Here is a 17,087-nt window from a genome sequence, read left to right on the forward strand (position 1 = left end):
TCTCCTACAACTCTTTAGAACTCAGTATTGTTTAAGATTTGTCCATCCTTATCGAGAGAAGAAGCCAGAAGCCAGAGTGCCACTATGAGCACATGCACTCACAGAACACACACTGCGGCGATCAGAGTGTTTGCATTTGTGGGAGACTTTCTGCCATCAGCAGACCACAGTGTGATGTCTGCATTGAAGGGTCAGTGCATCATCAACCTAACTTCGTATTTCCTTAACGCTGTGTGAAGGTGGAATGACTTATGTTTTCTTCTGCAGACTGTGAGTTCTTCTGGCTTCATAAACTATGTTATTTTCAGATTTAAGGATATGAGGACATGATATCTTCTTCACGCATACATTTAAATATACAGAAGTAAACACAGACACACACACACCAGTGTTCTTGGGAGGGGGAACAACATTTTATTAAATTAGTATAGTTTGCTTTAGAACTTCCTAGAGGGCAATAAATGGTTACTGTATAGCTTTAACCAATCTGTAGTCAATTGACTGAGTTGTTTTACAGATTACTCAAATAACAAGAGTAATGAATGGTGTGAAAAAAGTACAAAATTACCTATACTATAACACAATCATTGAACAATACATTATATATTTAATGACTTGCTAAGTACTTGCTTTCTTAACCAAATTGAATAATTTAAATAATTCATTACCAACTTATTTTACAATTTTGTGTAAATGTTTCCATCCTTGATTCGTGTTCTAATGGTTATAAATTAGAATACATTTAAACAGAAATGGACAGAGGAAGCTTTTGGGCTAGACTTGTTTTTTATTTTAGAAGTTGTCTCTTATGACATTGTAATTCCCAAGTACATCATGGTTTTCCACAACTATTTTACAAACAAAACAAAACAAAAACCATCAAGAACGTACATAGCAAAGTCTACTAAAATTAAAATAAATGACCACTACACAAACACAGCAGTTCTTGCCCCCTCTTCCTTCTGGAGAAATATATTCCTTGGTGAGTGTCCCAGAAAAGTGTATGCATTGACAACCATAAGGTGGTCATTCAAAGCTGAAATCAACATCTGAGCCTTGCTAAAGCTGAAGATATGGACGTGGGGTTATCATTCAGAGAGAAGACCTTCCTAGGAATTATAATTCTATTCCAGCTGCTTTTTATTCATGTGATAAAAACAATGCCAATATTCCTCTTCAGACAAATGCATCATTAGAACTGATTCTTGAATGGTGAACAACTGTCAATGAAGATTCAGTTAACCCTTCAAGATCAGGTACCCTAATTCTTTTTTAAATCTCTTTATTGGGGGGTTAATGGCTTACAGTCAATAGTAAAATACAATAGTTTGTACATGCATAACATTTCCCAGTTCTCCACGTAACAATACAACCTCCTCTGGGTCCTCCTCCACCATCATGTTCCAGGACCAGAACCCTCTCCCCACCCCCAGAGTCTTTTACTTTGGTGCAATACACCAACTCCAGTCCAAGTTCTGCTGAGTGTTTTCTCTTCTGACCTTGTTTTTCAACTTCTATATATGAGATTGGTACCCCAGCTCTAAGAAGAACCAAAGTCATTTCTACTTTTTCAGAGCTACTCGCTAATGTTTTCATGTAGGAAAATTCTTCCTCCAGACTTGAGACAGAAAACACAATTGGCACGTCGTTAGACAACAGACTTTATGACAAAAATTCTTTCACTTACCAATCTATCTAATAAATGGTTTCTACTATCTGGTTAGAACCACACGGAGTTACAAGTGCCAATGGAGCTATCTTCTTTCTTCTGCTATGATCATTTTGTATCCTCACCATCTGCAGGACATTAAAATATGCACTGATTATTTGTAATGCCATTGAGCTCATTTAAGACGTTCCCCTTGGAACCTACTCCATTATATTCCGCACGAGAGACAGGCCATTTTATTGACCACTTTCAGTAGTTAAGTTTCATGATACTGTGATAATAGACATAAATGAACAGGGTGTAAATAGAATTATAGTTGCGCTTCTTCTTGGGAGAGGTGGTGCATTCATGAGCTGAAATTCCATGTTTAGCACATTTTGTAGCTGTTATCCCCAGACCAGAGCTAGAAGGAAGGTGCAGTAAGAAGTGGCAGGACTCTGTACAGCCTCTCAGCACCCCCCTTTTTTTTTAGTTGCTGCTTGGGTTATTGCTGGGGGCTTGGCGCCAGCAGTACAAATCCACTGCCTCCACCACTATTTTTTCCACTCTTTCTTTCTATTTTGTTTGTTAGGGTAGAGAGAAATTGAGAGAGGAAGCGGAGCTACAGAGGGAGAGAGAAAGGCACCTGCTGAACCTGCTTCACCACTCAAGAAGCTTCTCCCATGCTTGCGGGGAGCAGGGGCTTGAACCTGGGTCCTTGCACATGGTAATGTGTGCAATCAACCAGGTGTGCCATCATCCATCCCTCCAGAACCTTTTTTTAAAATAGTCAGTTTTAGACAAAAATTCTATCCTCTTCTCTCCCCTGAGCCTGTGTGAACTTCTGCTTCTAGCACCAGCAACAACTGTTCTTCACAGGATTGTAGTCTAGCCTCTGTTACGAATGAAAGTGTTAGGAGTCTAGATATTGGGGACTGGGGATATTAGCTGAGCTGCAAAGGTAGATGGGAAAGTTACTGAGATTACAGACCCAGGAACGTAGGACAGTTTATGAAGTTGCACAGTTTTTTTGGATTCTGTTTTGCCAGGTCTGTGATATCAGGCCATCACCACCCCCTACACACACACACACACACACACACACACACACACACACACACACACACACACACACACACACACATCCCTACGTGAATAGAACAGGACCAAGAACACCAGAGAGGACACCCTGGCTCAGTAGTGGGTAAGTGGTCAAGCCACTCTCTGCTTTTGGCCATGCCAAACCATGATCACTCCATCTGGAGGCCCAGGCAATCTCAACTGGCCCAGAATCAGCTGACCCAAGAGTGCAGACTTGGATATAACATCCAGTAGGACTTTGGAGGCCATGGAAGAAGAATTGGAAGGCAAACCTCATCAGAGCCCCTTGCTTGGAGGGAAGTGCTGCAGTGATTTCTTTCTTCTTGCTCTGGGTTGACATGTTTTCCAGATAGAAAGAGACACACAGAAAGGGAGAGGAGGAGGGAGAGGGAGAGAAAAACTACATCACCAAAGTTTTTCCCAGCCTTGAGGGGCAGGGTTCCAGCCTGAGTTACCTGCAGGCAGGTGAGCCATCTCACAGGTACCAATTTCCTCCCTTAAGTCTGCCCACTTCCCCATCCACGGGGAAGTTCTACTCTCTTTATAAACTCCAAGTTCTACTCTCTTCATAAACTCCAACTTTTCTGTCTAAGCAATCTGTCCAGCTTCTCTCTTTTCCTGTTCACTTTGCAATCAATCCGTTTAATCAGAGTCACTCCTCCTTTCTGTCTCCCATTACAGAGAGGCTGGGTGACAGAACTACTGAAAGTCCAAGTGTCTGGAAGATCACAGACCTGACAGTCTTTGACTGATCAGTGATCCAGGAGGAAAGGGGAAAGCCCATCTCCTTCACTCAGGTCTGGGGGACTCCTAAGTCCAAGAGCCCTAAAGGAGCCCCCTGAAGCTGCCCTGTGAGGACTTCTGCCTAAGAAATACATGTATCCGCTGCTGCTCTTCCCTCACTTGTCTCCACTGCCTTCTGGGTTCTCCTGGGAGTGAATCCGTATCAGTAAAGTCATGTACATGTAACGGTCGTTCAGGCTCACTTTGAGGTTCTGGAAACCAACTCAAGACAGGATCAAAGAAATGCTCCCACCTCCTTGTTTTCAGTTACTTTTTGCTCACATGCTCCAATATCCACCCTCCACTGCAAAGAGAAAGGAACAAAAGAGCGCCTGCTCTGCATCTTTAAGGAACAAAAGAGCGCCTGCTCTGCATCTTTGAAGTGCCTGTCTTCATTTTTTACCGTGAGGAGTTTAAGTGGCTAAAAAGTACACGTTGGAACTTAAAAAAAAGGCAAGCAAACTGTTTCTAAGACTTGTGAGAACTAGGGTTGTTATCTCTGGGAGATAAGAGGGTCATCTGATCTTGGAAGCTAAGTAGTGCCAGGCCTGGCTAGTACTGGGATCGGAGATGGGAGGATGAGGACACGGAATTGTGGTGGTGGGTGTGGCTTGGAATGATACACTGTAATTTTACAATCTGAAAACCTGGTATTAATTACAAATAAAAAATAAAATAAATTAAAATAAAGATCACAGCCGGTAAAAAAAAAATACATGTTGTATAAATTAAGATCTTAGAAATGAAACAGATCTGACATTTAAAACAACTCCTTGCTTAACAACATACTCCATGCATTCTTAGAGGAACCTACATCTGGACAAAGAACCATAGTTAAATTCAGGATGGCTTAGACAAATCTCAGTGTGTGTGTGTGTGCGCGTGTGCGTGTGCGTGTGCGTGTACACAGGGGAGTGAAGAAAAGAGTCCTCCTTTCTTGATTCCTCAGATTGAATCCTCTAAGACTAGTCTTCAGCAACACATGCTTTAAAGTCTATTGTGTCTCCAGAATCTTTTCCTCTACCCCACACCTCAAGAGTAAAGAACAAGGACTTTACCGCATTTTCTCATTTTACAGTTAAGAAAGTTGAGTGGCCCACTTCTCAATTTGAAACTCCAAACCTCATCTGCTATATTGTTGCCTTTAGGTTCCTGATTATTTTTTTATATTTATTTATTTTCCCTTTTGTTGTCCTTATTGTTGTAGTTATTATTGTTGTTATCAATGTCGTTGTTGTTGGATAGGACAGAGAGAAATGGAGAGAGGAGGGGAAGACAGAGAGGGGGAGAGAAAGATAGACACCTGCAGACCTGCTTCACCGCCTGTGAAGCGACTGCCCTGCAGGTGGGGAGCTGGGGGCTTGAACTGGGATCCTTACACCCTTCCTTGCGCTTACATGCACTTAGCCCACTGCGCTACCACCAGACTCCCTAGATTCCTGATTATTAAACAATTTGTTTTGCTTTATAGCTTAATGCTTTTTCAGATACCAAGTTGCAAATGTTACCATGACACCAACCTGACTTCCCAGGGCAGAAGACCTCACCAACATATCCTGGAGCCCCACCTCCCCAGAGCCCTGCCCCACTAGGGAAAGAGAGAGGCTGGGAGTGTGGATCAACCTGCCAACGCCCATGTTCAGTGGGGAAGCAATTATGGAAGCCAGACCTCCCACCTTCTGCATCCCATAATGACCCTGGGTCATATTTCCAGAGGGTTAAATAATAGGAAAGCTATCAGGGGTGGGATACGGAGCTCTGGTGGTGGGAATTGTGTGGAACTGTATCCCTCTTAGCCTATGGTCTTGTCAATATTTTTATTTTATAAATAATTATTTTTAAAAGCAACAAACTGCAAAGAAAGAAAGAAAGAAGGAAGGAAGGAAGGAAGGAAGGAAGGAAGGAAGGAAGGAAGGAAAAGAAGAAAGTTGAGTTTCCTTGGACAGGAAGGAAGGAAGGAGAAAAAGAAAGTTGAGTGTCCAAGGAAGCCACACTTGAGGCCTTGAGTTCAAGCTCTGACACAGCATGTGCCAGTGATGCTCTGGTTCACTCTCTCTGACAACCTGCGAGTATCAATATCATCACTTCAAAATCATCACAGTTTTGAATAACAGCTGAGAGTTATTCACTTTCATTCTATGCTATATGTTATTTGAGCGACTCTGTCTACATTTATTGTTATTAACATTACCCTATGCTGTAGATTCTATTATTATCTCTATTTTATATATGAGGAAATAGAAACTCAGAGAGACAAAGTACAGTACCCAAGATCAGTAGTAGCAGAAATAAGAATCAAGTCCATACCTGGCCCCTCAGTTCACTCTTTGTAAAATTAATTGTTCTATAGAGAGGAAGCTACTGTCTCCCAGTCCCAGTGTGATTTTTATAAAACTCTACTCCACTAACATGCTGATACAAAGTTCGTTGGCCAAACTGGTTTGATTATACCCTCTTGTTCAGAATCAGTAACGGATACTGGGCTACTGCTACTAAAGGCATGAAAAGCACTGCAAGAAAATACCTACCCATGAATGATATGCAGGAAAAATAAAGGGATTCTTTTCTTCACTAGTGTTTGATTGTTGTGGGTTGACTTTTTCAGGGAAAGAGAGAGAAAGAGAAAGAGAGATGGAGAGAGAGACAGGGACATCACAGTACCAAAGCCTTCTATAATGTAGTGGGAGCCAGACTAGAACCTGAGTTATGCACAAGACAAAACAGACACATCAGAAAAATGATCCCTCTGCCCCCTCCCCCACAAACGATACCTACTAATATCTAGTAAAAATGTCTTCTTAAAAAAAAAACTAATTTAGGTTCAGTGTTCACTAGGTCAGTGGTTCTCAATCTCCAGTCAATGCTAGAATCTCCTGACAATCCTACCACAGAGTTTCTCTGATCTAGTTTCTAGATCTGGGGTGAAATCTAAATCCTGTAATTTTTTTATGATTATGTTTATTACCACCAGGGTTATCACTGGGACTTAGTGACTACATTACAAAGCCACTGCTCTAGGAGGCCATTTTATTCCTTTTTTTTTCTTGATAGGACAGAAAGAAATTGAGAGTGGAAGGAGAAATTAAGATGGAGAAAAGAGAGAGAGAGAGAGAGAGAGAGAGAGAGACTCCTAAAGTTGTGCTCCACAATCTGTGAAGCTTCTCCCCTGAAGGTGGTTTAGAGCCTTGAACTTGGGTCCTCTGCATGGTGATGTGTGTGTGTGTGTGTGTGTGTGTGTGTGTGTGTGTGTGTGTGTGTGTGTGTGTGTGAAATATAGAGGGCTGATTTACAGGCACCTGCCAAAAAACAAGCAAAACAAAAAAAAATCAAACAGAACCAAAGTAAGCAAATGTGAGACTTATGAGAACTCTGGAGGTTATCTTTGGGAGGTGGGAGAGTGGGATACAGACCTTTGGTGGTGGGTGTGAGGTGTTACTATACATTGTAATCTTACAATCTTGTAACATGCTATTAATAATAAATAAATAAAAATTCCACGTACACATATATGGTAACAATACATCATAATGAATGGAAATCCACAGAGGATAAAATGAAAATATCAGAGAAAAATGGCAAGCATAAAAAAATTTCACTATCTTTGGGAAACAATGGGTGATCAAAGTGATATAAAAGCTGATCATTTTAGGACACCCAGAGGCAGGGCTATGGAGCAGCAGCAGCTGTGTTTCTCTCCTCTCCTCTCCCAGGTCAACTAGGAATACCAAAGGAGACCACATGGGGGCGCAACAAGACAGAACTAGAATGACTTCAGGAACCCACCAAATCACCAGTGAGTACAAACACGTGTGACTCATGGACAAAAGCCTAGGGGTCGATTAAGTGGCTGGTAATAGTCCGGCAGTTTACCAGTTGAGATACCACCTCCAGTCTGTTTCACTAACAAAAAGACTGCTGGAGGGAGGAGAGGACTCCCCTAAGACTCACCAAATACAACTGTGAGTCTCCATTGCCACTACCTTCAGAAACTGGAGCAGCAGGGGGAAGGCCCTGTGCCGACACCCGGGGACAGTGAATTAACCAGGAAACTCAGGAGAAGATCTATACCTCAGTGGCCTAGCAGTGGGGCTATGAGAGTCTCTTTGTATAATCACTGGGTTATCTCTGCCCCACCCTGCTTTATCTCTTGGTCAGCAGTGACGGATTAATCTCAGAAGCCTACTTATAATTTAGAAGCCCTCAGGCACCCATAGCCTACAGGGAAGAAAAAGCACAAAAGAGACTTTTAAGCCACTATTGTCCAACTCAGGGATTGAAATAATATTGAAACAACTGTAAATTTCCACAACTGTGAACCCTTTAATTACCTTACTTAGACACAAGTCAATCCAGGCAGTAGTGATCAGTAATTTGAAAAGTACTGAGAGAGGACCTCATAATAAAATGGTTAAACCAACAAGAAGAAATATTGGAGAAATGAACCAGGACAAGAGTCCAGCTAAAATCTCCCCAAAGGTTGAAGCACAAAATAATGAAGTCAACATCCAAACACTAGTTAATGAAATAATCACAGGAGTGAGTAAAGAGTTTGAAAGAATTGTCATCAGAAATGCAGAAACAACAAATGAGACTATGGAAGAAAACACTAATTATCTCAAGGTTATTAGAGCTGAAATAGCTGAGATAAGAACACAACTAGCTGAACAAGCTAAAACAGTATCAGAAAAGGGTAACAAAGTAGATGAACTCTAGAAAACAGTACAGGGGAGAGAGAATAAAATTAATGAGGTTGAAGACAGAATTAGCAAGATTGAGGACACATTAGAGACAACTAAAAAAGAAGTAAGAAATCTCAAAAAGAGATTAAGAGATACTGAAAACAACAACAGAGACCTATGGGGTGATTTCAAAAGAAACAATATATGCATTATTGGCTTACCAGAGGAAGAAAGAGAGGGAAGGGAAGAAAGAATTCTTGAGGACATAATAGCTGAGAACTTCTCTAGTCTAGACAACATCAAAGACATAAAGGTTCAAGAAACCCAGAGGGTCCCAAACAGAATTAACCTAGACTTAAAGACATCAAGACACATCATATTTAGAATGGAAAGGAATAAGGATAAAGAAAGGATCCTGAAGGCTACAAGAGAAAAATAAAGAGTCACCTAAAGAGGAAAACCTGTAAGATTAGCAGCAGACTTCTCCACACAAACACTGCAGGCCAGAAGGGATTGGCAAGATATCTATGGAGTACTCAATGAGAAAGGCTTTCAACCAAGACTAATGTATCTGCTAGACTATCATTCAGACTAGATGGAAGCATAAAAACCTTCTCAGACAAGCAACAGTTGAAGGAATCAACTATTACCAAGCCTGTCTTGAAAGAAGTTCTGAAAGTTCTCCTATAAACAGTCAGACTAACATAAATAGGCCATATATCAGAACACTCTAAAAATATACAAGAATGGCATTAAAATATCTTCAATCTTTGATATCAATAAATGTCAATGGCCTGAATTCACCTAATAAAAGGCACAGAGTAGGAAGATGGATCAGAAAACACAACCCAACAATATGCTGTCTACAGAAAACACACCTAACTCAACAAGACAAACACAGACTCAAAGTGAAAGGATGTACAACGATCATAAAAGCCAATGGACCACAAAAAAGGGCAGGAACAGTTATTCTTATATCTGACATGATAGACTTAAAAATAAATAAAATTTAAAAAGATAGGGATGGACACTACTTAATGCTCAGAGGATCAGTCAATCAAGAGGACTTAGCAATTATCAACATCTATGCACCCAATGAGAAGCCATTTAAATACATCAAACATCTACTGAAAGAGCTACAGCTGTTAATAACAGCAACACAGTCATAGTAGGGGACTTCAACACCCCACTCTCTCAACTTGACAGATCATCCAGGTAGAAAATCAATAAAGAAATGAGGGAGTTAAATGAGAGATAGATAAACTAGAACTATTGGACATTTTCAGAGTCATTCATCCCATCTCAAGAAACTGGAATACACATTCTACTCAAGTCCACATGGGTCATTCTCTAGGATAGACCATATGTTAGGCCATATGTTAGGCCACAAAGACAGCATCAGCAAATTCAAGAGCATTGAAATCATCCCAAGCATCTTCTCAGACCACAGTGGAATTAAACTAACACTTAACAATCAGCAAAAGATTAGTAATAGTCCCAAAACGTCAAAGCTCAAGAATACACTACGTAACAACTACTCATTCAAAGAGGAAATAAAGGAAGAATTCAAAATGTTTCGAGAGAGCAATGAAATGAAGACACAAGCTATCAAAATATTTGGGACACAGCTAAGGCAGCTAAGGCAGTACTGAGAGGGAAGTTCATAGCCATACAAGCACACATTAGGAAATGAGAAAAACACAAATAAACAGCCTGGTTGCACATCTTAAAGACGAAGAAGAAGAAGAAGAAGAAGAAGAAGAAGGAGAAGGAGAAGGAGAAGGGGAAGGGGAAGGGGAAGGGGAAGGGGAAGGGGAAGGGGAAGAAGAAGAAGAAGAAGAAGAAGAAGAAGAAGAAGAAGAAGAAGAAGAAGAAGAACAACAACAACAACAACAACAACAACAACAACAACAGCAACAACAACAACAACAACAACAACAAAGGAACCAGAAGGACAGAAATCACTAAAGTTAGGGCAGAAATAAACATTGAAAATAAGAAAACCATACAAAAGATCAACAAAAGTAAATGTTGGTTCTTTTTAAGAGTGAACAAAATCAACAAACCTTGGGGCTGGGTGGTGGTGCACCAGGTTGAGCACATATGTTACAGTGCACACAGACTCAGTTTGAGCCCCCAGTACCCACCTGCAAAGAGAAAGCTTTGCATGTGGTAAAGCAGTGCTACTAAAGGTGTCTTTCTGTCTCTCTCCCTCTCTATCACCCCCTTCCCTCTCAGTTTCTGGCAATCTCTATCCAATAAATAAATAAAGAAAAAAATCAACATATCTTTAGCCAGACTCACAAAACAAAAAAGGGAGAAGACCCAAACTAGTTGGATTGTAAATAAAATAGGAGATATCACAACAGACACTGTAGAAATTCAACATATCATGTGAGGCTTCTATGAACAACTATATGCCACCAAGTTAGAGAACCTGGAATAGATAATTTCCTAGATACCTACAAACTTTCAAAATTAAGTAAAGAGGAACTAGATAACATGAACAGGCCCATCACAGCTAAGGAAATTGAAACAGTTATCAAAAACCTTCCCAAAATTAAAAGTCTTGGACCAGATGTTTTTACATATGAAATCTATAAAACCTTCAAAGAAGAATTAATACCTCTACTTTTAAAAGTCTTCCAGAAGATTGAAGACACTGAAAAACTCCCTTCCAGCTTCTATGAAGCCAACATCACTTTGATACCAAAAGCAGACATGGACACAACCAAAAAAGATAACTACAGACCAACATCTCTGATGAACATAGATGCTAAAATATTGAACAAAATTCTAGCCAACCGGATATAGCAGTATGTTAAAAATATTGTTCATCATGGCCAAGTGGAGTTTATCCCGGGCATGCAAGGTTGGTTTAATATACATAAATCAATCAAAGTGATCCACCATATCAACAAAACAAGACCAAAAACCACATGGTCATATCAATAGATGCAGAGAAAGCTTTTGACAAAATACAACATCCCTTTATGATCAAAACACTACAAAAATTGGGAATAGATGGAAAATTCCTGAAGATACTGGAGTCCATATATAGTAAACCTACAGCCAATATCACACTCAATGGTGAAAAAATGGAAGCATTTCCACTCAGACCAGGTACTAGACAGGGCTGCCCACTATCACCATTACTATTCAACATAGTGTTGGCAGTTCTGGCCATAGCAATCAGGCAGGATCAAGGAACTAAAGGGCATACAGATTGGAAGAGAAAAAGTCAAACTCGCCCTATTTGCAGATGACATGATAGTTTACATAGAAAAACCTAAGGAATCCATAAAGAAGCTTTTGTAAATAATCAGGAAATACAGTAAGGTGTCAGGCTACAAAATTAACATTCAAAAGTCAGTGATATTCCTCTATGCAAACACTAAGTTAGAAGAAGATGAAATCCAGAAATCAATTCCTTTTACTATAGCAACAAAACAATCAAATATCTAGGAATAAACATAACCAAAAAGTGAAAGACTTGTATGCTGAAAATTATGAGTCAGTACTCAAGGAAATTGAAAAAGACACAAAGAAGTGGAAAGATATTCCATGGTCATGGTTTGGAAGAATTAACATCATCAAAATGAATATACTACCCAGAGCCATTTACAAATTTAATGCTATCCTCATCAAGATTCCAAACACAGTTTTTAGGAGAATAGAACAAATGCTACAAATGTTTATCTGGAACCAGAAAAGACCTAGAATTGCCAAAACAATCTTGAGAAGAAAGAACAGAACTGGAGGCATCACACTCCCAGATCTCAAATTGTATTATAGAGCCATTGTTATCAAAACTGCTTAGTACTGGAACATGAATAGACATACTGACCAATGGAATAGAATTGAGAGCCCAGAAGTAAGCCCCTACACCTATGGACATCTAATCTTTGACAAAGGTGCCCAGACTATTAAATAGGGGAAGCAGAGTGTTGGAAAAAATGGGTTAAGAAATGCAGAAGAATGGAACTGAATGACTACATTTCACCAAATACAAAAGTCAATTACAAGTGGATCAAGCACTTGAACATTAGACCAGAAACTATCAGATACTTAGAGAAACATACTGGCAGAACTTTTTTCTGCATAAATTTTAAAGACATCTTTAATTAAACGAATCCAATTACAAAGAAGACTAAGGCAAGTATAAACCTATGGGACTACATCAAATTAAAAAACTTCTACACAGCAAAAGAAACCACTACCCAAACCAAAAGACCCCCACATAATGGGAGAAGATCTTTACATGGCATACATCAGACAAGAGGCTAATAACCAAAATAAAGAGCTTGCCAAACTCAACAACAAGAAAACAAATAACCCCATCCAAAAATGGGGGTAGGACATGGACAGAATGTTCACCACAAAAGAGACCCAAAATGTTGAGAAACACGTGAAAAAATGCTCCAAGTTTTTGATTGTCAGAGAAATGCAAATAAAGACAACAATGAGATACCACTTCACTCCTGTGAGAATGTCATACAGCAGGAAAGGTATCAGCAGCAAATGCTGGAGAGGTTGTAGGGTCAAAGAAACCCTCATGCACTGCTGGTGGGAATGTCAGTTGGTCCAACCTCTGTGCAGAACAGTCTGGAGAACTCTCAGAATGCTAGAAATGGACCTACCCTATGATTCTGCAATTCTTCTCCTGGGGACATATCCTAAGGAATCCAACACACCCATCCAAAAAGATCTGTGTACACATATGTTCTTTGCAGCACAATTTGTAATAGTCAAAACCTGGAAGCAACCCATGTGTCCAATAACAGATGAGTGGCTGAGCAAGTTGTGGTCTATATACACAATGGCATACTACTCAGCTATAAAAAATGGTGACTTCACCATTTTCAGCCGATCTTTATTTCTTTATCACATTAAGTGAAATGATTCAGAAACAGAAGGATTAATATGGGATGATCCCACTCTCAGGTAGAAGTTGAAAAACCAGGTCAGAAGAGAAAACACAAGTAGAACCTGAACTGGAATTGGCGTATTGCACCAAAGTAAAAGACTCTGGGGTGGGGGTGGGGCAGAATACAGGTCCAAGAAGGATGAGAGAGGATCTAGTGGGAGTTGTATTTTTATATGGAAAACTGAGAAATGTTAATGCATGTACAAAATATTGTATTTACTGTTAAATTTAAAACATTAATTCCCCAATACAGAATTTTTTAAAAGCCAATCATTTTATAGAATGATTTTTTAAAAATCTTTAACTATCAAATATACTGCCAGAATTCAATAGTTCATACAGGGATAATGCCAGTTGATTATGTGCCTGGCTACAAATATATTTTGAGATCCCTCAGTATTATCTCCAACCTTATATACCAGCCCAGAGAGATTTTACTATCTCCTTTTCAGGGACTAACGTTAATTAGAACTTGTGTTATATAAACATAACTGTAGGGAATGAAGCATTGTGATAAAAACAATATTGGTAATACACTTCAGAAGGCTGTGACCTTATTTCTTTTTTTAAATTTTTTTTATATTTTATTTATTTATTCCCTTTTTGTTGCCCTTGTTGTTTTTATTGTTGTTGTTGTTGGATAGGACAGAGAGAAATGGAGAGAGGAGGGGAAGACAGAGAGGAGGAGAGAAAGATAGACACCTGCAGACCTGCTTCACCGCCTGTGAAGCGACTCCCCTGCAGGTGGGGAGCCGGGGTTCCAACCGGGATCCTTATGCCGGTCCTTGTGCTTTACGCCACCTGCGCTTAACCCGCTGCGCTACAGCCTGACTCCCCGACCTTATTTCTTTATCTGCAAAAAGATCCAGAACAGATCTGTGACCTCTGAAGTCATTCCAGTTTTCAAATTTTAACCTTCCATGAGTCCAAGAATAAAGTTAATCTGATATTTTATGAATAACTTCAAATCTCTTCAAGAAGCTTGGAGGGATTTTGTGGATTTGTTTGCACAAATGTCACCAAACCAAACTGATGACATAAGGAAAATGATTCAACACATGACCTACTTTGAGATGGTGACATACAATTAAGCAGAAAAGTGGAGAGCACTTTGGGAGGGAATAAATTATTTTATAAAAGTCTGCATAAACAAGCGAAGTATAGGTAATACTCACTTAACTATCTTTTTTAGATTTTACTAACCTTCTCACTTTTAGCAGCAGTCTACCTTGGGATTTGTGACAAAAAAGATTCACTAAGGACTTTCACCATGGTTTCCCAAATTCCTACCCATCATTTGTAGAGCGTCAAAAATATTCATGCTTATGTCTCTCACACATAAGAAATATGACTTAACTAATATAAAATGTACATTCAGCTTTGGCTTTGCCCTCCAAATATTCAAGTTACTACAATTCTTAGACTAGGCTGGGAGATGTTGATTTATAGGGCTATTTCCTGTGGTTGCATATTTAGTTGTATTTTCTTCTAAGAAACGAACTGTAACACCCCCCCCCCACCCCAGTTCATATATTGAACCTTAACCATTCTTCCATGTGACTCTACTGGAGGTGAGTAAGCTTAGGTGAGGTCACAGAGTAGTGCTCTGGTGTCCTTATACAAAGAGAAGATATATGAGAATTATTTCTCAGCTGAGGATAATGTAATAAGATATTAGGGTATAAAGAAGGAATAAAGCTCCCAATAGAAACCCATATGGCTGCCATTCTGACCTTGAACTTTCCAGCACTCAGAACTGTGAGAAAATAAAATTTTCCAATCTCTAGTATTTGTCATGGCGTTCTGAGATGACTGAAACACCTCCTTGTTTGTTTTTAAATTACAATCAAGGTTATCTCTGTGGCTCAGTGCCAGCACTACAAATCCACTGCTCTTGGCATCTACCCCTCCCCTTTGTTTGATAAGGCAGAGAGAAATTGAGAGAGGAGGGAAAGAGAGAGACACCTACAAAGGTACTTGACCACTCGTGAAGCATTCTCCTACAGGTTGGGAGTGGAGGCTGGAACCTGGGTTCTTGAGCCTAGTAACTCACACATGCTCAACCAAGTGCCACCTGGCCCCAGACATTTCTTTTTATACCCACCCTCTCTTGTCTCTGGTCAACTCCCATTCCTTTGTCTGAACATAGTCAAGTCTGGATTTAGTCAGACCAGAGCTAAGCCTCAGCAAGATATAAAACATCTTTGAGTTTCAGTTTGTCCATTTGCATATGGAGATTAATCCCTGTCTCCCAAATATGGTTCCGGAGGAATTCAACAAGACCAGGTTTAAGAAACCACCTTATATACATGGATGAGTTGCCTGCCACTTTCTCTTTCTCAAGCAACTTCCCTTTCAATATACAATACAGTTTCTCTTTTGTGTCCTCTCGTCAGCTCCACTTGCCCTGTGCGTTCTCTTAGCCATCCAGCCATCAAACTGGCCTGTGAGGCCTCGCTGCAATTCTGTTACTCTCTTCACAGTCCCCGTTAGAACAGAGTCTGTGGACAACAAGTTCTTTTCATTTCCTTTATCTGAGAATGTCTTTATGTTGCCTTCACTCCAGAGGGCTGTGTTCACTGAATATAAAATACTGTGATCACACAGTTCTTTTCATTCAGCACTTTAGGGACAGAAGAGGGAGCTCACTCAGGAGGCTGTGTATCTAGTCAAGTGCTTGGCCCAACCTGGGGTCCCTGCCTCATGCAGGAGTGCCACAGCACTGAGGGAAACTCCGGTGCTGTGGTGTCTCCTTCCATCTCTGTCTGGAAAAGCTGTTCTGGAAGCAGTGAAATTGTGAGCTCACAAGGCCCCAGCTCCACACACACAAAAATAGTATTCTATTGTCACCTGGCTCCCATGGTTTCTGATAAGAAAATATCTGAACAGCTGTTCTTTTTTTTTTTTTTTTTATAATATGTAGTTTTTGTCTATCTCTTTCAAGATTTTTCTATCTTAATTTGAGAAAGTATCATAATGACTATGCAAAATGGTTCTCTTCCCTGAGGCTCTGCAGTTCAGTCTAGGTTCAGTCCTAGAATCACCTAAAGCCAGAGCTGAATAGTGCTTTGATAAACAAATACAAAATAAATATTAATTGAAACACATGAACCTACAAAAAAAAAAAGAATAAACTACAAGACTTTGTGAGAACTATGGAGGTTATGAGGGCAGCGTACAGAAAACTGGTAATGGAGGTGGTGTGGAACTATTGCAAACTTATAATGTTATTATTAAATCACTAATCTTAAAAGGAAAAAAAACTATATCTTTTCTTTATAGCAACTTGACCATAATGTGTCTGAGTGAAGATTTCTGAGCATTCAAACACCTGTGAATTTATGTCTCTGTCTTATTTGGGACGATTTGTCTATTATTTCCTAAGTGCTTTATTTTCTGAATGAATGTTTCCACTTTGCTTTTAGAATTCGAATGAAACAAATGTTGGATTCCCTGATATTGTTTCACAATATCTGTGGCTCTGTTAGCCACAAAATATACATCTGAAAGGGAACTATTACCCAAGATATGTAAAGAACTCTCAAAATTCAACAACAAAAACAAACAAATGCCTCCGAAAGTGAAAAGAAATGAATAGATACTCCATCAAAGAAGACATACAGATGATCGACTGGCAAATGAAAATCACTAGATCTTATAAGCAGAGAAATAAAAATTAAAATTAAAATGACCTATTTATTACCTCACACCCAGTAGAATGAACTGATGGAAAAAGGTCAGAAACAACCAGTATTGGTGAGGATGTGGAGAAAAAGGAGCCTCTATACTCTGCTGGTGGGATTGCATATTGGTTCAGTCCCTGTGGAAAACATTATGGAGCTTACTCAGAAAATAAAATATCATACTACCATATGTTTAGCAATCCCACGTCTATGTATCAATCCAAAGGATAAAACAAACAAAACAAAACAAAACCAAAAAAAAAACA

The 17,087-nt window shown here is 39.6% G+C and overlaps 1 protein-coding gene across 1 annotated transcript in view; it reads right to left on the minus strand.

Annotated features, from left to right (window-relative positions):
* Positions 1-407: 407 nt before the first annotated feature.
* COL6A5 (collagen type VI alpha 5 chain) overlaps positions 408-17,087 on the minus strand; it is a 124,582-nt gene continuing 107,902 nt past the window's right edge. Inside the window, exon 40 of the mRNA XM_060180823.1 lies at positions 408-1,797. Within this exon, the coding sequence (XP_060036806.1) occupies positions 1,778-1,797 (20 nt within the window). The 3' untranslated portion in view covers positions 408-1,777. The remainder of the gene's footprint in view (positions 1,798-17,087) is intronic.

This window comes from Erinaceus europaeus, chromosome 21 (assembly GCF_950295315.1).
Source record: "Erinaceus europaeus chromosome 21, mEriEur2.1, whole genome shotgun sequence".
Classification (NCBI taxonomy): domain Eukaryota; kingdom Metazoa; phylum Chordata; class Mammalia; order Eulipotyphla; family Erinaceidae; genus Erinaceus; species Erinaceus europaeus.